Below are 23,340 nucleotides of genomic sequence, written 5' to 3'. Positions count from 1 at the left end.
TATAACAACCCCATATATTTTATTTAAGGTGTATTGCGTTGATTGCAAGAATAGATTTCTATTATGATATTTATGATGGAAATATGGGTGATTTTCGGAATTCCCCAACTCTAAATTGTGTATTTACAATTTTAAAGTACCTGGAACAAATTTCAACCACCAAATTTTATGCAAAGTGTTTAAAGTGTTTCTTACGGTACCTTTTTTTAAAGAGGGGAAATGCTTTACGCATACCACCCGGCACGGGGACGGGCCGGCATGGTTATGTGGGACTCCCTGTTGTGGGCTAATGAGATCTCAGGTTTACCCACTAAAACCCCTCTGTTGGCCGCCTCAGGTCTATAAGGCGGGGCACGGGAAACGACCGAGACCATGCTATGTACTCTATGTTATCCTTGTCTAACTCGCTGCTTAATTTTGGGCGCTACAATAACGGTAACACCTTATTAGCCACTCACAGCCGACAGTTTACTGGTTTTCGCATCGACCCGTGAGTGGTGGGCCGCCAGTTTACTGCTTTTCGACCAAACCATTTACGGGCTGACCGCCACTTAAAGGGATATATCGATAGTATAAAATAATATCAATAAATATTACACATAAAATGTCATTTCATACAGATACATGTTAGAAGGGGTTGTTGGCGGCGGGACAAGTTAAAAGGATTGATGGCGGCATTAACCCTCATAAGTAATACTACTAACGCCATCTGTTGTCAATTTCAATAACTAAACTCTTCTAAATTCGGAGTGTTCAAGTAAAAACTATAAATACATACTATGGATAATTAGGTTAAAAAGGTCCAAAAATAAAATAGTCAAGTACAATTTTTACGTTGTTTATTAAAATAATATTCGTTCAACTGAACACAAGACACGGGCCAGACCTAACCTCGCTTCTAATTTGACAATTTCTACAAAAAAATATTGCGTATCCGTCTTTACATTATCCGCTTAACAATAAAAACAATCTATAACACCTATCAACATAACCGAGGTATCGGAGTTACCGATCGATGCAGATTTTAGTATTTTCAATGGCAATTATTTAAATTTTAGCTCAAATAAACTAAAACTAAACTAAACTGAAACTAAACTGAAATGTCATATACTAAGAAAAAGCGACCAAGGCCTCCAGTGCCCCAGGCTGGAATCGAACCAGCGTCCTCTGCTATCGCGGCAGGTGTCTGCCATTCGGCCACCGGGCCACAGCGGCATAGGTAAAATGTTTCCAAGTATATGCACTTCTTATGCTTACGCTTATGGCGCCCCCTAAATTTACGTACAAAAGCACAGTGAAGATAACATTACATGTGAGACTTTTTTTATTTAAAGTACTTGATATTTCCACTAGAAGTGACAAAAAAAATACCTATACTGTAGATACTAGTGTTGGACTAAGCTAGCGGTATTGCATTTTCAATGACAAAGTATGGCAATATAAATGTCAAATTTCTATTAAAATATCTCTATCACTTTATTCTGTTAAAATCGGTGCAAAATGAGCTAAAACGGACTTTACTCACATCATGCCACACTCTTAAAATTCCTTGTATGTTTGGTTGTACAACTATGCTTCAATTTTTTTTTAATGGCTCTATTTTTTTTCTATGGAATGAACGCATACAATACCACAGAATAAATAATAGTACTAGGTACAATCTCAAACAAAACGCGACAGATATGACCGCAAGGTGGCGCAAGCGCGAGCAGGCATCCGTCCCGAAGCAGTGCCCGGCAACTACAACTGCTAGACACCAAAATTGGTGTGGCCGCATGTACTTGTAGCGACGCGACGAAATCGCGGAGTGAGCCACGCCTGACAATACTAAAACGTACATCGATGTAGGTTGGCTTGTATGATCGTTTGGATAAAAAAGTCCATGTCACCAATTCGTTGCCTAGTAATTAAAAAAGGTAATTCAGAACCTACTTTTAACAACAATACATTAATAATTGAACTGGAAATATTTATCTCATATTTATTTTTCCTTGAATGTCTTTTTTTTTATCTTTTTTTTTAAGGGGTTTTGTCACGCAGTGACAATGTCACCCCCGTAATGAGATCTAATAATAATAATGATGTAGTAGTGAAGTATTACCTACACCACTACATCACATTTAAATATAGTTTGCACATCAACCTGGCCTCGTCTGATAGTGGCGATGCCAGGACGATGTTGCAACTACCTATGTTGGTGGTTTTTATAAATGTCATGTCACTCCTCAGCGCCTCATTACGGACACATTCCATCAACACATGGTGAACATCTTCTATTTTATCGCACTCTTGGCAATTTGGTGAAGCCGCTAGTTTCATCAGGTGCTTGAATTTGTTTGATGGAATGTGCCCGGAACGAAGTCTGAGGAGTGATACTACCTGTTTCCTGCTTAGCTTTTTGTCTCCTTGAATGTCCATTTACGATTTAATACATGCAAAAAACTTTTAAGCATATGCCATTAAAAAAGATAAGCCATTGTAAAACAAAATTAGCTTAAGTACAAGGACTTATTTATCCAATAATCCATATTAATGTAAGTATCGGTTCAGTTTCATTATCAATTTGGCACAGACATATAGTAAATTACATAGTTATTATATTCCATTTTGTTTCCCTGGCAAAATTCAGTTCTAGATGGTTTTGGCACTTTCTTTATAATACCGTCGAAAAATAAATCAAATCATACTTTTGCTCAAAACGAAAATAAATTCCATAATAGTAAAATTCAAAGTACCTTAAAATATAAATTTACAAAAAAATCTTATTAAAGATTTTGTTTTATTATACAGTACCCATGTTCAGTATTGCACATTAATTTCCTATGCAAAGATGCGGGTCAAAAACCTTATAAATGCTTAAAATGATCAAGATTTTGTCAAAGTTATAAATCATTGATCAAGGTAGTCAATTGTTTTAATCAACGGGGCTCATAATAGTTTTTAAAGTGGTGTAATCAAGTATTATTCATTAATAGGGCTTGTTTTGCAGTTAACAACGTTAAAAATCTTAATAATAACAATAAAAAGTAATTAACAAAAAGAACCGTTGGATAAAACAAACCATCCGAGAACATTCCGAGGGTATTTTAATAATAATATAAATGCAATATTTTTTTAACCGAAAAAAATCTAATATTCATGAATTACAAATTTATTTACAAACTCGAGTCCTATACACTCTGTTTCTTTATTATAATCCCAGGTAATGTAAAAATTGTAATATGAAAATTACAATCTATCCTGTTAAATTTTTTCATTATACATTTTTTTGTTTCAAGTCAGTATTCCGCTAATATTTTTCTTTAAACTTTTTATATTGTAATAATGTATACATAAGTAGCATAGTACACTTATTTCTAATATGACACAGTTATATTAAACCTATATTTTATATTTTTACATCATATATGTACTTACACATATACAGTGGTTTAAATTGTACCCAAATGCTCTTTAACACATCATAATAAACGTAAAATCATTAAGAAATGAGGATAAGTCGTATTTTTATAAGACTTATTTAATTTAAAAAATAAATGCATGCAAAATCGAATTTCATGATCGAAACACATGCTTGATATATCTTTGAGAAAAGTCAAAATCCTATGAGGATAAAATAAAACACATGCAACTTAAAAAATTCCATTGTAAATGCGACCTTATATTAAAGAGCACTCGGTCCAAATCCCGATTTACAAATTCACTCATACAACGTGCCTAAACTAACCTACGACAGTCTAACATGTTCCGCACAACGGAAAAAAACACTTTTTCCCTTTGTGTCATCTTACATTTAACTTTTTACAAAAACATGCTACAAAGGGAAATTATTCTGTTTAAAACTATATCTTAATAAAACTACGCTACATGGAACCATATCGGTGCAGGCCGTCCGATGAAACATTAAGGAAAAAACTTAATTAAAAAATTCAACTCGAAATAACTTAAAGAACCTAAAAAAAGGTTTGTGGCTCGCGCCTGCATTCCTGACATTTCCCAGGCGTATTTTTCTATTTGAATTTCACTATATCAAGCAATTAGTTGAAACATAATTAGAAAAATACACGAAATCATATGTAAGATAGTATGAAGTAAATATTGAGTTGAATCCGTTAACAAGATGTTAAAATGAAATGTCCATAAGAGAGCAATGTATGTGACAGTGTTAGAAGTACTTTCCATAGCAAATACTACCATAACATTATATTTCACTGTTTAATCTCAGTTAATAATTATGGATATTGTTACAAATAAGTACGATGAACGGAACAAGTGAACTAAAAAGTTATGGTAATAATTGTGCGTTTTCAATCTGTGACATTTAAACCCGCTGCATTCGACTTAAAAACGGTCTAGAATTTTAAGATCACTGTGAAAAAAGGTTGTTTATGTTCCGGCGATATAGATGGCGTTATAATCTAACTAGTTTATTTTGAAAAATAGTCATACAGTAACAATGCAGCCAGTTTACATGTCAACAGATCAAATATAAGGAAACTTAAATTATTGATGATTACAAATTGTAATTTACAATGCCATGTACTTTAGTGATATGCCCCACATTTTTATAATTCAAATCCAAAATTAAAAACAGGTGTAAATGGCACATTTGACATGCGACTAGTTAAGATAGATACAATATTAGGGTTTTAAAATAACAACAGATAACTTGAATGCTTTAGAAGTGAAACAATGGGAACTGAAAACCCCAAAATTGTATGGAAGAAGAAATTTGAAAAATAAATATGTGGGTGCCGTCATACAAAATGCTAAATGACTCGATTGGGGCTCAAATTGAGATCAAAGCGACTTTAAATTTATGAAAAAAATGGAAATGACAACATATGACGTATTATAATTAAATGTTTAGAGTCATAAACTCAAGGTCAATTTGAAATGTCAATTGTACATTTATATACGGACCGACATAAACGAATACCGAGCATCTGGTAAAAAAAGATGAATTCGCAATTAGGCCTCTCGAAAATAAAGCACACGAAATGCCGGTATTCGTTCACGTCATAAAAATCCGCGAACGGTAAAAGTCCATCGAAGGATCAGTATACGGGGTACCTACTTGTTTAGTTATCACAACCGACACGAACCGTTTCGGGGCGCGGCCGCCAGATGGCGCGGGCCGACGATACGAGTTCTCATTACGAGATGGCGCCACCGTTCACTAAAAACTTTAATGTCTCCGTGTTATTTTAACATTTTTAACCCCGCCGCGAGGATCGTCCGGAGGTTAAGACAGAGCACCGGGTTGCGCCGGTTCGACACTGGCACTATGAGACGGAGATGACCTCGTGCGAGGGCCGCGCCTGCGCCGCGCGCGGCCAGGACTGGCTGGTGAGCTGGCCGACGGACAGCGGGTTGTTGGCGTCGCGCGGGTTGGTCCCGACGGGGTTGCGCGGCGGCGGCGGCGGGTCGGAGGCGGGCGACGCGAGCGACGATAGCGCCGACAGCCCGCCGGGGCTGGACGCCGACAGCGGCGTGTCGGCGTCGCCGTCGTCGTCCGACGCGTCGGACAGCTCCTCGAGCTTCACGTCCTCATCGGAGCAGGGCGACTGCGGGGTCGCGGGGGGTCCCCCGACCCCCATCGTCCCGGACGCGGCCGCCAGCGCCTCCATGTAGCGCACGCATTTCTTCTTCCGCCTGTAACATTAAGTGACGATACAACTAGGTTTGTGGCTGTTTTGGAATGGTAAGTCATAATTTTGCTTGCGTTTGAGCATTTGTAAAAAAAATGAATCGGGACTTAATCGCGTACACTTGCTTTTATCATTAGGTCCGACAAAATTGAAATTTTTTAAAATGTGAGTGAAAATCATGATTTCTATTTGTTATTCGAACCTACAATCACGTGTCCGTCATACGAAATAAATGAAATGAATGAAATGAAAATAATTTATTTGAAACAACACTATTAAAATTTGTAGATGACAAGCATGTGATATAGTTACGCAATTGGTTGTCCCAAAGAGGATACCACTCAGCATGTGTCGGAGCACTTAGTGCAACGACGCTGATTTTCAGTGGACCCTTAAGTATGTACATACAATAAATATGAAAAATATCTTTTATAACACATTTTTTCTAAGATGCTCATTAGGTTTAAAAGCAAGTAAAATTACAACTTAAGCCGTATTGAAACTGACAATTCAGACAAGATAATATGTTTCATATTACTAAAGAGAGCAAATATAGCCAAGGACAAATACAAAATGTACAGGTTTGTACATTATCAATACCTGTTAATAATATGAAACATCAATTTAAAATCACTACAAAACAACAACAAAAACGCAAAAAAAATCATTAAATTGTTACATTTGAATCATGCCTGCTCACAATGTTAGAAGAGCCACAATAAAACAAAAAAAAAACATGCCGAGTATTAAGGAGTTATGTGCCCTCTTTATAGGCACGAAGACCTTTAAAAGCAACAAAAGATTCTACAAAAAAACTCAATAGGTATTCAAACAACGTCGAAACACAGACCTTAAAAACTCTCAAACAAGTAAAAGTTTACGGCATTGTTATTAAAGAAACATAATAAAGACAAAAAGAGCAGAAAACAAAAAATCCTTCTCGATGAAAAGCTGTTTTTGTGTCAATGGATTAAAGCTTCAAAAATGTACATTATTATAACCATTAATAACATGCCACTAAAAAAAACACATCAATCGAATCTACTGTTCACGGCATTTCCACTTCACGACAAATACGGTTACCGCCATTTTAAAAATATCATTCTCATTTGTTTATTCATATTTTAGACGCTATGTGGTGTCTATATATATTATGTAAATATGCGTTTTCTTTGCAAAATATATTATACAATTAATAAATAAAATAATAGCTAAATACTATGTATACCATACCACCATACACATCGTGTACTAAGTATATCAATTTGTCTATAAAATTCACTGATGTGCGGACGGAAACATACCAAAATTGCAAATGTGGCCACATAGAAAAAATGTACTATCTTCACATTTTCATATGGTGAAAAAAATCTAGTGCATTTCCACTTCTTTAAACTTTCCGTTACTTGTACATCTGAATCGGAGCAACTAATCTCTTTCCAAAACGTCGAATGATATTGTCAAAGCGGCCATAACATTCAACCTGGTCCTTGGACTGACCGTGGCTCGTCCGGCGCTCGGCCGGCACTAGAGGTTGACGTAGGTGGGCTCCTGCGGGCTCGCGGCCACCAGCGGCGCCGCCGGCTCCGGTCGCAGCAGCCCTAGCCCCACCCCGCCCGACACCAGCACGCTACTCGACTCGGGGCTACACCCCGGGATCATCATGAGGGTCGGAGAAAGTAGGGACAATCGAGTGGAAGAAACAGATCACGGCAGAAGAAGATATTCAATATGAATGGAAAGGTAGAAGAATATAAGGTGATATAATAGATTAAGGAGCATCAAATGTCAATAACGACAAGGAAGTAGGAAAAATCAAGATTGTTAAGGAAGTAGAATTTAAAATGTTAAGGATAAAAATAGATAAATAAAGCGAAAGGAAGATGATGAATAGAGTAGAAAAACATAAGATGGTAATGAAGTCGGTATGGTAAAGAAGTAGATTAGTTTGAAAAGATATGGATAAATAAAAACAAAAAGAAAACAGAAATTATAGCAGACATAGAACGTATGATAATGAGATGAGGAGAGTGGAATAAGAAGGTGAGAATACAAGATCGTTTGTAAAGAGGAGAAAATTAAAACAAAAGTCAAAATTGAAGGGTTGTGATGATTAGAAAATTGTACAAAATATAAATAAACAAGAGAAGCAAAGAATGATAAAAAGTGGGAGGTTATGTGATTGTCAGGTGATTATAAAGAGAACAGTCCGAGTCAAGTGGCGTGAGGCGAACGTAATATAAAAATCGCATCGTAGCAAAATATATCAAAATAATTAGAAAAACGTCACCAATAGTGCCAGCGGATCCAATCCGTGGGAAGCGGCAATCATGAGTGGAGAAAAAATTTCATCAGTACATGGAACTTTATAACCTCACACTTAACGTAAACGAATTCAAAGAAAAAAGCGAGAGCAATTCAGAAAATGTGTCAAGATTTTTTTGAAAGCTTTTCTTCGACAAATGATTGCCCTTCGACGCCGGCGAACTTACACCTATTTCCACTACTGAACTCTTTGTCTACTTTCAAAAAAATCTATTCCGTTCCGCTAAGGTATTTTTATATATTTCTTTGTGAAAAGACACATTTTCTGAATCACCATCGTCTTCAGCTCTGTTCGCTCTGAACAGGTTAAAATAAAAAAACAAATTCGTAAAAATAACAACTAAGTTTTTAGAATTGTTTTTAAAATAATACGAAAATGTTACGACCAGGCTCTCTTGGGAAACTTTAGACTGAAAGATAGCCAAGTCTTTCCACATAGAAACAATATCAAAATAACTGTCGCCAACAGTTCCACAGATTACTCTGGGTTGTGGCTGATAGATTTTCTGTGTCAAGCGAAAATAAATAAAAATGAGAAAGAAGGACACACACCTGCAAGGTTTGCACCACTGGTTCTGTTGGTCGAGGCCGTACCTCGCTCGGCACTTCTTCAAATTATTTCCTGGAAGTACATTAGGACACACAGTTAGAACGCGCACTTCAAAATCCACTCGGCAAAATAATTTCTGGATACTTGGAAAAATATAATTTATGGCAAAGTTATCAAATAATTCATAATTGCAAATCAATCATTATGGAATTAAATGTCCAGATTAGAAAATAAAAATATGACATCAGATAAATTTTGGTTCAGCGGTCAAATCAGGAGGCCAATGAAAACGATAAAATACTCGCTCGCGAATCAAAGGTTACCCGAAATCATATTCCAAGCCTTAATGTAAACTAATACGCTATAACTACAAAAAAGCAGCATGCATCCATACCCCCAGACGTGTTAGTTGTCATGCGGGAGGGGACGGGACAAACGAAAGGGATAACGGAAAAAACATTGGTTTTAAAAATAACAGACTACACGCATGAACTTCCAAAATAAATGCTAACTACGTTCGAAAATAAAATAATAACCACAAATAAACATGACGCTTATAAGCAAAATTTAAGCAGAATAGGTTCTCCGGAATCAAAAATAAATATTGAATCATTTGGCCAGTATCATTATATATAGACACCGCAGACACAAGCAGGCTGGGCCGGATGCCCAACTGTGGGCGCAGCGGCGGGCGTCCCTGCCGCATGCAGCGCACTTCAGACCAGTCGGGAAGGCTGTCCCAGCCTGACTATCGGTACTCTACTACTCCCTGCAAAGCTCACATGGTCCTTCGACTGCCAAACATGCACGCTCCCCGAATCACTGACCTCGGAGCAGATCGGAAAGCCAAAAACCGGGACAACCTTCGAAGGAGTGCCACTTACAACAGGGTTCTCATAAAATAGCGTTGTAATAAAAATAAATAAAGGCGATAAATAATATATAAAAATACTGATATTGCTACAACCTGGACCCCGTTAACCAACATTCGGCAATATGCTATGTCGAATTGTGTTCAAGAGCAAGTGATTGACCTCCACGGGGGAGAGGACGGGAGGCGGCGGGCGTCTGCGACTTAATCCTCCATTAATTGACCTCGTTTGTAAATGAGGAGTGCGCTAGACGGCCGCCGCGGGATGGGAGCGGTGTATCGTCCGCGGACAGACGGGAGGCGGCCGGAGTGTAAGGCAGTACCTCCATCGGTTGTCTCCTGTTTTCGCTTCCTCTTCTTGCCCCTTTGCGTATTAGCCCTAGACGACCAATCGGGATAGAGCTGCATGTGCAGCTGGCGCTCGCGTCGCGCCAACTCGTAATACTTGGCTTGCTCCTCGCGGCCCAGCGCATGCCACTGAACCGACGCGATATGGAAAGAAAAGAAAATGCACTTCGACGGTGGTTCTCGCCCGGGCCGAGCACCGCGCCTACTCTCGTGCTAGAAAAACAGCCCGCGTGAAGCCGCTACAATTTTGATCCTAATGAAAATGGCCAATTAGTTCCTCACAGAACCTATTCTGCGGACGGTATCGGTCGCGGTTCGTCTAGACATCTAACAAACCAATATAGTTTCCGATAGGGGTGTAGGGTGTACATGTACACGATCACTCGACGACTACGTACACAGAACACGCAACACTAAGGGGCGCGGGGCGGCGCGCGGCGCGGTCCGGTCCGGTCCGGTCCGGGCCGGTCCGGTCCGGTCCGGTCCGGGCCGGTCCGTCGCCGTCTCGCGCCTCGCCGCAACGGTTCCAGCCGCTTTTCTAGCACAGGCACCTCCGGGCCGCCGCACAGTAACACAGTAGTTAACACGCACACACGCACACTCACATACGGACAGGACGGGCACGGGCACGGGTACGGACTCGTCGTTAATACAAGCCGGTAGTTAGTTACGGGACGGGACTCTCTCGGGGGTGTTAGTGGGTGTGCGGAGAGAGCCCGGTCGGGGGTGAAGCGAGTGTACAAGCGCGGAACATCCCAGCCCCTCGCGTGTCTGGGTCCTAGGGTCCAATACCTCCCAACTCAGCAGGACTACGGTCCTTTTTCCGCTTTTTCTTTTTGGAACCGTAACCGTAGTTGTCCCTCGCGCTCCAACCCGGGTACAGCTGCATATGGAGCTGTCTCTCCTGTCTCGCTTTCTCATAGTACTTTGCTTGCTCTTCGCGACTCAACGAATGCCACTGCGTTAGATTACGACACGATATTGATATGTTACTGAGTCCGACAACTGTCGATCGTGGACGCTCAACGGCGTTCAGCGTCCATGACTAACGCTTGTTAGGAATCGGATTACGTTCCGAGTAATGCTTGTTATTCATCGCACTGGTGATACAAAAACACGTAGGCATTCGATACCATAATCATATTCCTAACAAGACACAATACAAAGAACATTGAATTTTAAAATTGGCCATTATGTTTTACAGAATGTCAAGTCATTAAGATCATGACTCAGTGGCCCGAATGAATCTATGCTCCCGAAATAGAGGGTCTTAATCTTGTAACTGACATTTTTTTGATAATCGGGGGTTAAATAGAAAACAAGGAAAGCTGAACAATATAAAAGAAATAGGAACTATAGACAAATATGTAATAATTAGCATAAGATATTAGATCTATTTTGTTTAATTTTCATTCAGTAATAACTTCTGAATCTTTTTCTGATTCGGTAAAAACTCCACATAGTACCAAAACGCTTTTAAAAAACCCTGTGATCAAATTTACAAATTTCCATTTCGAGAAGTAGTCATTCGTGCCACCGAGTTCCAAAATCAAATGAAATCTAACCAAGAACCGTTATCAACTCACCCGTCGTCCCAATATCTGGTTAATCGCCGCCGATTCCTTCAAAGTACACTCGGCCACAACCTTCGCCCTCATCTCCTTCATGTACAGCATGAATGCGTTTAGGGGCTTCTTTATATGTGGTTTCTTGTTCTGCTCTTTGCTGTTGTTGCTGACTGTACCCTCCGTGGGCTTGTCGCTGCTGCCGCTGCCCTTTTCTAGTGACCTGAAAGGAAAAAAATGTGATCTTAGTGTGACGTCATGGATAGAAGATTTGTGAGGAGTTAAAGTGACATTCCATTTCCAACTGCAGCTGCAATACTGTTCATTTTCTATGGAAATTGACAACGACAGCGACGTGTTTCCATAGTAAAATGAACATTATTGCAGCTGCAGTTGGAAATGGAATGTCACTCTTATGTGTATTGTGTGTGTCACATCACTCGTAACGAGGACTCCATGGAACGCTTGGTGGTGCAAGGGAGAGTCGATGGCAAAAGATCTCATGGCCGCTCCCCAACACGATGGACAGGCCTCATTAAGTCCATCGCAGGAAATTCAGTCAACGATTGCTCCCACTCCACCAAAAACAGAGCCACATGGCGACGGATCGCAAGAGCTGCGGTGGCGCAGAAATCGAACGAGACATGACCACGACCACTCTGTCAAGAGTGCACGACTAAGAAGATGTGTATTTTGTGCATGTTTCTAAGGCTTGATTTCCTCCAACGCTGACATCGATCACTGACGTCGGTAGAGTCTACGATGCTCTATGGGTCACCGCGCAGCGATACTGACATCCGCGGCAGATTTATTGCTTAATTCGTACGACCGATGTCAGCGACCGATGTCAGGGTAGGAGGAAATCAAGCCTAAATAGTGTAAGTATAATTAGGTAACTTTTTTCTGTTTAAATGTCAATATTTTCGCAATACTTGTGTTGTTTGCTTGCTGCCCTATTTCCCGATCCACATGGCGACCCTGCCGCGTTATTTTTAAGTTCTAAAGTGATAATATGATATGATATGTCATTACAGTCACCAAGACAGGGGCTTAGTGGCTATTCATATCGATCGTTCAAATTATAATACCTACTCGACTCAGTTGTTTGATATAATTTTATAAGTTAAAAACTACTACCTACTAAAGTTTTGATTCAATTGTAAATTCTTGAAAACTTAAGGAACACATATTTATTATCATAATGTTCCAGGAAATTTGTTGTCACTTTTAATTTCCATTTTTGTCACCCGTCACCCAATCATAACTGCGCCGGCTCAATATGCTAACGAGACACACAGACAGACAATAAACACATCCGGCTGGAAATAGACGCGTTTCCTGCGCGAGCGCAATAGACAACGCATGTTGTTTATGGCCGGCGCACGTAACTTTGGAAACGTCATAAGTTAATATGGGAGTCGCACGAAGATACGTCAGATTGAAAGCGCGTGTTTATGACTACTGTTGACTACTTTGTAAACGTCGTAAGGTAATATGGTAGTCGTAAGGAGATACGACTATTTGAAAACGCGTGTTTATGACTGCCGTTGATAACTTTGTAAATGTCGTATGTCACTACGGAAATCGTAAAGAGATACGACAATTTGAGAAGGAATGTTTACGTCTGTAGTAATAAGTTTGGAAACGGCGTAAGTGACTACGAAAGTTGTATGGAAATACGATGTTATAATAGAAAGGTATGTCAGTTGCGCGTAAAAAGTTCAAGGTACTTTATGGAGTCGATAATGAATGCAACTACATACAAGGTCTGGAGGAATGTGAACTTTGTTTTAAGTAGGGTAAGAATTATTCTGCAATGGCAGGAAGCAATTTGAAAGACTTGCTATTATCAAATGTGACAATGATAGGTTAAATGTGTGCTCGATATGTTATGCGTAATATCAGTTAATTTATACCTTTACGATGGGTTTTAATTTGATTTATCCATCTATCTATATGAGGGCCCGATTCGGATTTTGAAATAGATATCTATTAGATATCTTTTAGACATCATCAAGATATGATAACGATATGTTTAAGATCTAACCTGTCAAATTTGACATTTGCGCGATTCTGGAGATACTCTTGAACGATTTCCACAGGATATGACTTAGAGATCCAATTCACATCTAATAGATATCTTACTCTATCTAACGTAAAAGTGACATTGGTTGCCCAAATTGCGCTGCAAAAGAGAACTAGTTGATATCTAAACTATAACGTATCTAGAATGGATCTAGTACGTGTCGTCTCTTGTGAATATCTTGAAGTTCGAATACAGCAGTGACCCTTAAAATGCGTTCGATAATTGATATCTTTTATTCTCGATGAAGTTAAATAGTATATCTATTTCCATTATGGACTACAGTCATTTATTTTTAACGCAACGTAACTTTAATATAAATTCTAAACTCGTTCCAAAAGCATAATTAAGCGACAGTTTAATAAACCAACGAAACTATTAAAAATAATTGTAAAACCAAAGAATGCTGAAAAACGACTTCCTTCTCCGCCCAAAACCAAACTCTATTTTAAAGGCGGTAAAGCTAAAATTAGAATAAAGCACAGAAGGACACAAGTGCTTTATTTTTTCTAACAATATATGCTTTTTTAAGGTTTAAAACGATACTTTATCATAGACGTTTTCAGTAAATTAGTTCGAGGAACGCGTTCGAAGTCTGAAATACGCCTTCCGTCGGTTGGGATTTAAAAATGGAAGAAAAAACACAATGCGTGCGCCCGCGCAGGCGAGCGGCGTGGAGGTGATTATGACGGATGGTCGGCAGAAACGCTGGGAATGTTCGAATATTAACATAAAACTTCGTTTAACCTTAAATGTGTGGTGGGCTGAATTCGTGGGTTCAAACCTCGGTTGACGTATACATAGAACCGAAAATATCGTTTTCTAAAAATGCTAATACCTATATAAAATACATACAGTGTACATATAACGTCACTCCATATAACGTTTCACTCCCTATAAGTCGACATAGGTATTTGGCTCTAGTTGGTTTACTTTAATATTAATTTCTCTCTAAATAAATATTGCACAAAAACTCTCTATAACGTCAAAAAGTGTCCGGTCCCTTGAGTGTATGTGTTGTCTGTAATGTATTTGTTATATGGATCTTGTTGCCTGATTTAAATTTTAAATAAAAGAAAATAAATAATAAATATGACTAAAAATTCGGTCTGGATACTATCATAGATAGACAAGTGGTTAATAGAGTTAGTAACAAATAAGACTCATCTAGAGTTCGACCAAGAAAACTCTGCATCGATTTTGATAGCTCACGCACTGCAAATGTTATTTTAAAATAATATAAATATAAATAAATAAATAAATATTATAGGACATTCTTACACAGACTGACTAAGTCCCACAGTAAGCTCAAGAAGGCTTGTGTTGTGGGTACTCAGACAAAGATATATATATATAATATACAAATACATAGAAAACACCCATGACTCAGGAACAAATATCTGTATCATCATACAAATAAATGCCCTTACTGGGATTCGGACCCAGGACCATCGGCTTCGCAGGCAACATATGACATTATGACGTATAAATAACACTTGCACTGCGTGGGCTATCAAAATCGATGCAGAGTTTTCTTGGTCGAAATCTTGATGAGTCTTATTTGTTCTTAAAGGAGTGTTTATATTTTTACAAAATATAATTAGTGGCTCTATTAAGATCTGTAAACCATGCTAGTCCAAATACGCCATTTGTAAAAAATAAAAAAATCCGAATGACCAAAACAAAAACAAGTTAATCGAATACGAAATCGAAATTACGGTTAGTACCGAGATTAAACCTATCGCAAATAGTAGAAAATGTTATCCACCAAGTGCGAAATTTAACAAATAAACATAACTTTACCAGAACATCCTCACAAAAGCACGCACAGATCTGCGATAACCGTTTTTGGTAAGTCATCGCGAGATGGCATCGTTGCCGACTGTACCGTTAAGTGAAGGCGTCATATATCATCTTAATTAAATTTCTCTGCCACCGGCTTATTTACATGAGGACTGTCGGTGACAGAAGTGGTAAGTGCCGGGTTTTATTTTATTGGTGATCGCTGATGTAAAATATGAAATCAATCAATCTTTGGGTAATATGGCTCCATCGATACTGTCGATGATTTCGCCAACGTCAAAGTGGATCCCACGTGGGATCGAATTAATATTATTTGTAATAAATAAACTTTAGCCAGTGTACGGTATAAAACTATCAAATTATGGCCTCTAGGGCTCTAGCCAGCCACGGTTAGAGGTAGAAATACCAAATGCTCGTAGAGCACGACGTTGTTCGGTATTAGGGTTATGAGCTCTTGTAAGGTGATAGCTGGACTTTACAAGGACCCTCGTGGGCTACCCGGCGTTGACGCCAGAATGGTGGTTAAACGCGTTTCATGATTAATTTTTCATTATCTGCACACTTCCACATTAATTTACTGCATAATACGCTATCAATATTACACTTTAAACAACATTAATGAGCAAAAACAAAGAAATGAATCACGAGGCGATGTTACCAATATGGCGGTCGACGAATAACCCTAAAATATGAAATTATCGGTCCGATTCGAACTTCGTATACGTAAAATTTTACGTCTAGATACGATATGTCACTGTCAAAAGTGACGTTTTTGTTTGAAGAAACGTCACTTTTGACAGTGACATATCTAATCCCGTATCTAGACGTAATATTTGACGTATCTTAAAGTCCGAATCGGGCTGTATATGGCTATTTGATCTATTTGTTTATTAAATGGTAGGTAAGCTTTTTACTTAGGTTAATCGTGGTAAGTTCATCTTTGACGTCAATAGAAAATATTAAAGATTATTTTAAATAAATAAAACATAACTTTCAATATTTTCTATTGTCTTCTTTAAAATGGAATCTCAATAACGTCCTTTTCAAGTATGTATGTACTTTAAGCACAGCAATTTCGAGCATTTGTGAAACCATTACAATGTTAGTTTTTTTTTCTTTTTTCATGGCATATGCGATATAATTTCAAAGTAAGACATAATTGTGAACAGCGCGCATAAGTTGTTCGCAGAAATCGCGAGGCGTCTGGTTGACGTAACTGGTGACCGAAGAGCTGGCGGCTACCTCGCACAACGTATCAGCATTACGATACAGCGGGGAAATGCCGCCAACATCCTTAGTACAATATAGTTATTAATTTCGTTTATTAGTGCCACTGTATATATATTGTATGTAAATAAATGATTTAAAAAAAAAGTGGACTAATTGTTTTCATACAAGTACCTATTGTTTTTTTATTTGACGACCTAAACGATTTTTGACACCGCCTGTACCCAGGGACTTGAAATTAAAAAGTTTGTTGTGAATGTCGTAGGTGTTACTTTGGTTAAGGTAGCTCCCTCTTACTTGACATGGAAAGGAGTTTGAGTTTTAATTAATTAACTTTAACCCGTTGATCGTCAAAGACGTCGTCTGATGGGCGTGAGTACAGCCCAATATCAACCTTTATGCATTCCGATAAGGTTCGTGGTGACGCGCCGCGTATGATAGGTGTAGCGTTCAAAGTGTTTATATTATTTTTACAACCGAAAACTGATTATATTATTTATATTAACGCATTCACAATTTTTTGACGACCGGTCTGGCCTAGTGGGTAGTGACCCTGCCTGCGAAGCCGATGGTCCTGGGTTCGAATCCCAGTAAGGGCATTTATTTGTATGATGATACAGATATTTGTTCCTGAGTCATGGGTGTTTTCTATGTATTTAAGTATTTGTCTATTATATATATCGTTGTCTGAGTACCCACAACACAAGCCTTCTTGAGCTCACTGTGGGACTTAGTCAATCTGTGTAAGAATGTTCTATAATATTTATTTATTTATTTATTTATTATTCACTGCCAGGGGGCGTGGCCTAGGAACAAACTTGTATGACGGTGAACGCACATGTGCGTCGGGGGCAGTGAATGTGTTAACATGATGAATTGCTTTGCTTACTAATTTAGTGCAACCTATAGTTACCAAGTTATTAAATACCTAATTTCATTAAGTTTAATGATACCATAAGCCTGCCACTCCTGACATATTTTGAAGCTTTAAATATCCATAATTAATACACTGTTTCTTGCAGATTCCAACTTATTTTAATGATCTTAAATTACTGCAATTGTTATTCGGTACGATATATTCTTATACCTTGTCACAGAGAATACATAAAAAATCATTTTTATGCATTAATTTTTTATGTATTTCATATAATATTAATGTACCTACTTAACAATACAATTGTTTAAATGTTGGTAAATGTATTATTTTCTTTGCTTTGAACAGTTCGGATTTTAATTATGCGCTCTTATAAATATAAGTGACATTACAGAACAAACAATATAAACATTTGAAAGTTGATTGGTAGAAATCGCTGTTTAGCTATAAGTCCACCGCTGTTACCTACCAAATTATCCGTTTTCTTAATTCTGTAACATTTTTTGTAAGTCGCAATAAAGTATTCTATTATTGTTTATAATTTCACTTTAAAATCGTGATTACCCGTTTAAAATATGTCGTAGCGTAAATTACAGCGTACGTTTAACGCATCTGTCAAACGGTTGCTTATCTCTGATCGCAGGGGTGGACGCCGTGTAATGTACGCGATACCATCGCGTTGTAGGGTTGACAAATGGGTTTGGAGTAGGGAACAATTAAAAATATGACGTAATATGTAAAGTTTTGCACTACAAGCTTACTTTGATGGAAGATTACCTGATTTTAAAGTTAATACTTTTAATTAAAAAGTGATAATTTTAAATGGACGCTTTAAAAGTTGTGCGCTTACTTTTTTTTACCTCCAGCAAAAATAGTCCAACTTCGCTGCAGTGTTTGTAAAAATGAAATTAATTTTTTAGTAAAGGCAATTAAACATTTGCATTGCATATCAGTAAATTAAGATTTTAGCATCATATCTCGTCGGTTAGGTTAGCCGTGAGTTAGTCCTAGGCGTGAGCCGATGTCTACAAACTAATATATTTTTTTTTTACAATTTATCTCTCAAAAACATCACACGGGGCAACCCTAGTTAAGCAGGGGTCGGCAACAATTGGCTTGCGCAATAACAAAACGTTTTAAAACTCTGTCATTATAATTTCAAACACAATGCACAGCGGAACCGGATTATGAACGCGTGCTTCACAGAAAGGTGTAATTACGTTTGATCGCTTAGTTTTTAATGTAAAATGTCTTTAACATCAAATATTAACAACTTTGTTGTTGACGATGTTTAAAATAATTATTACACCGGTCATCATATTTTCAAAACTATTTTTTAAATATTTTAGTAGGTATCTCATATTGTCAAATATTGAGTGTGCAGTCACGGATAAATTATTTCAAATATTTGTTATAATTTTGAAGCTTTTTTTCTTCTCTATATAAATGTATCGTTAAGAATTTCGTATCAATTTGAGAGAGGAATAGGTATTTGTATAATATTTTTTCTTCTGCTAAATACCGAATTGAATCATTTCTACTATCTAATTCTACACGTCATACAATTCAGTCGTTTGAAGTGTAGGTATGGTGGCTATGGCTAACTGTCAAGGAGGACCACCAGGTCCAGATTCCTCGACATAGGTTTGTTTACTCCATAACAACTTACCTCGCATACCGCGCGTGGTGGGACTCGAGGTCAGCCTTAGAGGGGGGCGGGGGCACCAGCGCGGGGCCCAGACCGAGGCCTAGGCCTCCGCCCAGCGTTGGCGAAAACCGGTACAGTTCACTGCGAATACAAACACATAGGTAGATGACAATAGGATGACATTTGTAACAGGAGATGTTATGGCTCCTCTACACGATGGGCCAGCGCCGGCCGCTCCAAAGGACGAATTTATGCGTTAGAGGGAGCAAGTGATATTGCTATCTCATTCTACCGTATGGCTGCGTCCCTTGGCTGGCCGGCGCTGGCCCATCGTGTAGAGAAGCCATTAGAGAATTATCGATCGCAAACACGGATACAAATGTTTGGGATAAGGAGAAGAATAAAAATTAAAGACATACTAACAGCTCATGGGTTCATAAGTTGTATATAATAAGCACTGTATATAGAAGAATCACTAAAATATATATCAGCCTTAGTAAATTACAAAAAACGTTTTAGGCCTCGGTGTCAGTAAGTACAGCGTCACAAATACATCTTCAACGGGAGACCAAGGCCTAAGGAAGCATTGAAGTATCTAAGATAGGTCTACTAACGAACCTGGGTATTTATTTTGGTGCTTCTACAATACACCAAAAATTTTAGCTCTTTAAAAACAAAACAGATAATTCTAACTAATAAAATGCTTGGTGTAATTTCGTACTAAAGCCGTTTACGTCTGTTTAGTATACTTCGATCGAAGTCCAATTTAAGCATTGTTCTTTAGTACGAAGAGTTTCTAAGAGCTAATCAAAGTTCAATAAATATATTTTGACAAAACTTTAAGTAAAACAAATTTTATCAGATACTTAGGCGAAAATAACAACTTTAACAAAGAAGTGGCACTTTTTGCGCAACCCTAGTGCGGAAATTCTCCGATATTGCAGAAATAACTTCTGTATTAAACAGATCGCAGAAGGAAACAGATTCAAATCGGGACTAAATGTGCTGACAACTTGCAGACATTGGCTCCGATTGGCTGGAATTGGAACAGTGCTTAAATCGTCCTTAATGGCGCATGCGCAGTGTCGATGCCAAATTCTCATTTGTCCTATCTGCTTCAAATAATGAGCTCTATGTACAATCACGCTCGATTGTTGCGTCATTTAGAGTTCTAGCTAAATAGGTTGTTCAATACTCACGCTATAGAATTTCCAATTTAGCAAGAACCCTAAATGGCGTAACAATCCCGTGTGGTTACTGTATATCATGGATTTTTTTAAGGGGCCCACGGATTACCAGTTGGCCGGACGATGTCAGCCTGACAGGCTGATATCGCCCGGCGAACTGGTATGTCTTTGGGACCCTTTATGTAGGTGCTAGCTAACTAAATCAACGGTATGTTTAGAAATCGATCTTGACAGCTGTCATCTTAATAAACAAATACTAAAAATGAAACAATGAATTTTAGTATTAAGATGAGAGCTATCTAAGCTACCGCACTCTGGTGGTTACAAAAAGTGAGATCAGATGGTCGTTCTTGTCTACGTGACAGCGCGATAAAACGGCGTCCGTCACTTTCTATCCCACGGTGTTAAAAAGTGACAGTTATTTTATCACGTGGATAAAGATGGATAAAGCCATCCATAATACGCCGGTGGAGTAACTAAAAGTAGAGGTTTTTCTTATAAAACTAAATATTTATTTCCGCAGAACCACTTATCGTCACCTTAAGTGTTACTTTCAAATCAGAGTACGGCAGCTTTCGATCAAGTTCTAACGGCTCGGCCACGACATTGCGCGACAGGCAACGGCGGCGGCGGCAACCATAGGTGGGAACGAAAGGTCCGATCGCTGTGTCTCGCTCCAACCTATGGTTGCCGCCACCGCCGTCGCCAGTGGCCGAGCCGTAACTCTTAATACAAAGCTACGTAAGCCAAAAACTTCAATGACATACAGGAAGGCGCAGTGGGGTAGCCCCTCCGGCCAGCCGGCGAGCGGTGACGCCGGCGACGGAGGCCGGGCTCCCGCGGTGGTGTACCTTGGGAGAGGCCTATGACCAAGTCAGATATACACGGAAGACAACGCACTATCCTGTTCCCGAGAGTTAAGGACGATCGTGTATATACGATGACTAGCTGGCCATAGGCCTCTCCCCGTGAATTAGAGGCCGAAGGGAAGGAATGGAGAGGGGAAGGGAAAGGCAGGAGGCGTGAGACTTTAAACAGCTTTCCGTGGAAAGAAGAGTAGGTTGTCCCCACGCTTATAAAGTGTATTTCAGAGATTAAAGTTAACGACTATAATTCTGCGTCTATTCAACTATCGGGAACAGGAAACACATTAGAATTTAAATCAACTTTTAATCCCAAGCCACATGAAGCAGCCTGCAGCCTGGCAGATACATTAAATGAATTCTTTAGACCAAATACTAAGGTTATGATTATTGTGGCCATGATAGCTATTATAGCCGTAGACAGTGGCGTAGCTAGACGTGGGCGAAGTAGGCCGTCGCGCACGGCCTCACGCCCCAGGGGGCCACGCGCTAGGCCCTTTCGGGCACTGTGAAAGAAAAGGGCCTCGCAGATGCGACTTCGCCCACGACTAGAATAGTTCACGCTACGTCACTGGCCGTAGAGTTATGGAATTCTAATGAAATTGATTTACGACTATTGGCTTAAAATATATCCAAATACGAGCATAACGCTCGCATTTTACTGTACATATTATTTAGTCCTCGAAATAATTTATGTCAAGCCAAAACCGTCATCAAGAATGTATGCATGAAAGTTCTTTCACAAAATCATGTCAAATTTGCTGAAAGGCTTTTAGAAATAGATGTGCCAATACTGCCAATGGAATGATGATAATCCTGGGTTGCCATAGATAGTTCCCTTACACTGCATAATCCTAGTGTACGTTAGGCCTCTGTCTAGTTTTAAAAACTCGAGGTTTCATGGCTGAAGCAGTTATTCAGTAAACCAATTTGTATTTGCAATACTACCAGTTTTTATATTAAGAGAAAAATTCACAGCTTCAGACAAGACTCGAACTTACAAAAGGGAAGGAAGAAAGATTAGCACGCTTCTAAGCTTCGCAAGCTGGTTAGGAGCGATCGGACTGGGGTGTTCAGAAAGTTCGCCAGTTCGAGTCTTGCCCAAGTGGTGAATTTTTCCATGTTTCCTTTAATACAAAAATAAAGTGGAAAGCTAATTTCCTCGAGTCATTAAGCCTGATAAGGCCTAACTCATAAAAAGAGGTGATACATGAAACTTACCTCGATAGACTAGATGTGGAGATCGGCAGCGACGTAGGGTACGGACTTCGGAAACTGCTGGCCGCCGAGGATATGGGGTACATGCTCGGGGTGTGCCTGAACAGAATATATTCATCATTATCATAGCCGAAGAACTGCTGTAAGGTCAATGTGGGGAGACCGTCTTTAAAGGAAGATCAACCCCAAGCCAGTTTAGGTAGAACTTAACAAACATAAGGTGAATTCTTTAGACCAAAATGACCGTTTCTAGAACTGATCGGCTTACATGCTCTGTACGGTGAAGCTATATCTTAGGGTGGGGTGGACACTAGCGTCTCCCGGTCTGAAATGATGATACAGTACTGGGTTGCCATAGACAGATCCTAGTGCCAGTTAAGCCTCAGACTATATAGTTTTCAAAACTTGAAGATTAACGGCCCCGATAAAACTCACTCACTCACTCACTTGTGACACCTTTCTTACGAAACCAATCTTTTTTTTAACAACACACTTAGAGTGACATTCCATTTCCAACTGCAGCTGCAATACTGTTCATTTTACTATGAAAATTGACAATGACAGCGACGCGTTTCCCTAGTAAAATGAACAGTATTGCAGCTGCAGTTGGAAATGGAATGTCAGTCTAAATCTTAAAAAATCAATCCCCACCCAATTTTTGAAGGTTTGAAATTGTAATAATCTGAAGTGTACTCACCACGATGCCGCCACTTGTGACATTTCCGGACTGAGCATGGGGTAGGGGTAGGTGCCCCCCGGGAAGGGGTACATCGGTGTCCGCGCCAGCCCTGCCGCTGGAATGAAAGGGTCGTCAATTCTGTACCTTAATTATAGAGAAATATAGTAAGACAAGAGTGCTCACTACATACATCAGTTTTGGTACCAAAAATATTAGTATTTTCATAGTCGACATCTAACATCGAGTAGCAGAATTATCAGTGCCACTCTTGTCTTAGTATATTTCTCTATGCCTCTTATATTTAAGTAACGACAAGGATTGGTAATGTAGGTAGTTTTGACGCTTGAATTGATGGTTGAATTAGTAAAGTTTTCATTGGAGTATATTTTAATCCGGATACGTGAAAGCCGAAAACATGAATTTATAATGAATGACTAATCGATTAATG

General features: G+C 38.9%; 2 protein-coding genes across 4 annotated transcripts in view; one reads left to right on the top strand and one right to left on the bottom strand.

Moving 5' to 3' along the window:
• The window catches only part of LOC134675428 (dihydropyrimidinase 1), a 181,309-nt gene that overhangs the window by 81,016 nt on the left and 76,953 nt on the right, over positions 1-23,340 (top strand). The window lies entirely within an intron of this gene.
• Positions 823-23,340, bottom strand: part of LOC134675425 (protein pangolin, isoforms A/H/I/S) — a 208,223-nt gene continuing 185,705 nt past the window's right edge. For 2 of the 3 annotated variants that reach the window (XM_063533679.1, XM_063533681.1), the window contains 7 exons: positions 22,911-23,007; positions 22,217-22,312; positions 18,967-19,086; positions 11,332-11,533; positions 10,538-10,703; positions 8,529-8,598; positions 823-5,655 (listed from right to left, as the gene is read on the bottom strand). In XM_063533679.1, coding sequence (XP_063389749.1) covers positions 5,286-5,655; positions 8,529-8,598; positions 10,538-10,703; positions 11,332-11,533; positions 18,967-19,086; positions 22,217-22,312; positions 22,911-23,007 — 1,121 coding nt within the window. In that variant the 3' untranslated portion in view covers positions 823-5,285. Of the gene's footprint in view, positions 5,656-8,528; positions 8,599-9,720; positions 9,875-10,537; positions 10,704-11,331; positions 11,534-18,966; positions 19,087-22,216; positions 22,313-22,910; positions 23,008-23,340 lie in introns of all 3 variants that reach the window. The other variant, XM_063533680.1, reaches the window with a different exon arrangement.

The sequence above is a fragment of the Cydia fagiglandana genome, chromosome 22 (genome assembly GCF_963556715.1).
Source record: "Cydia fagiglandana chromosome 22, ilCydFagi1.1, whole genome shotgun sequence".
Lineage (NCBI taxonomy): Eukaryota > Metazoa > Arthropoda > Insecta > Lepidoptera > Tortricidae > Cydia > Cydia fagiglandana.
Note: the sequence above shows the minus strand (reverse complement) of the source record. Positions and strands in the feature narration are given on the sequence as shown.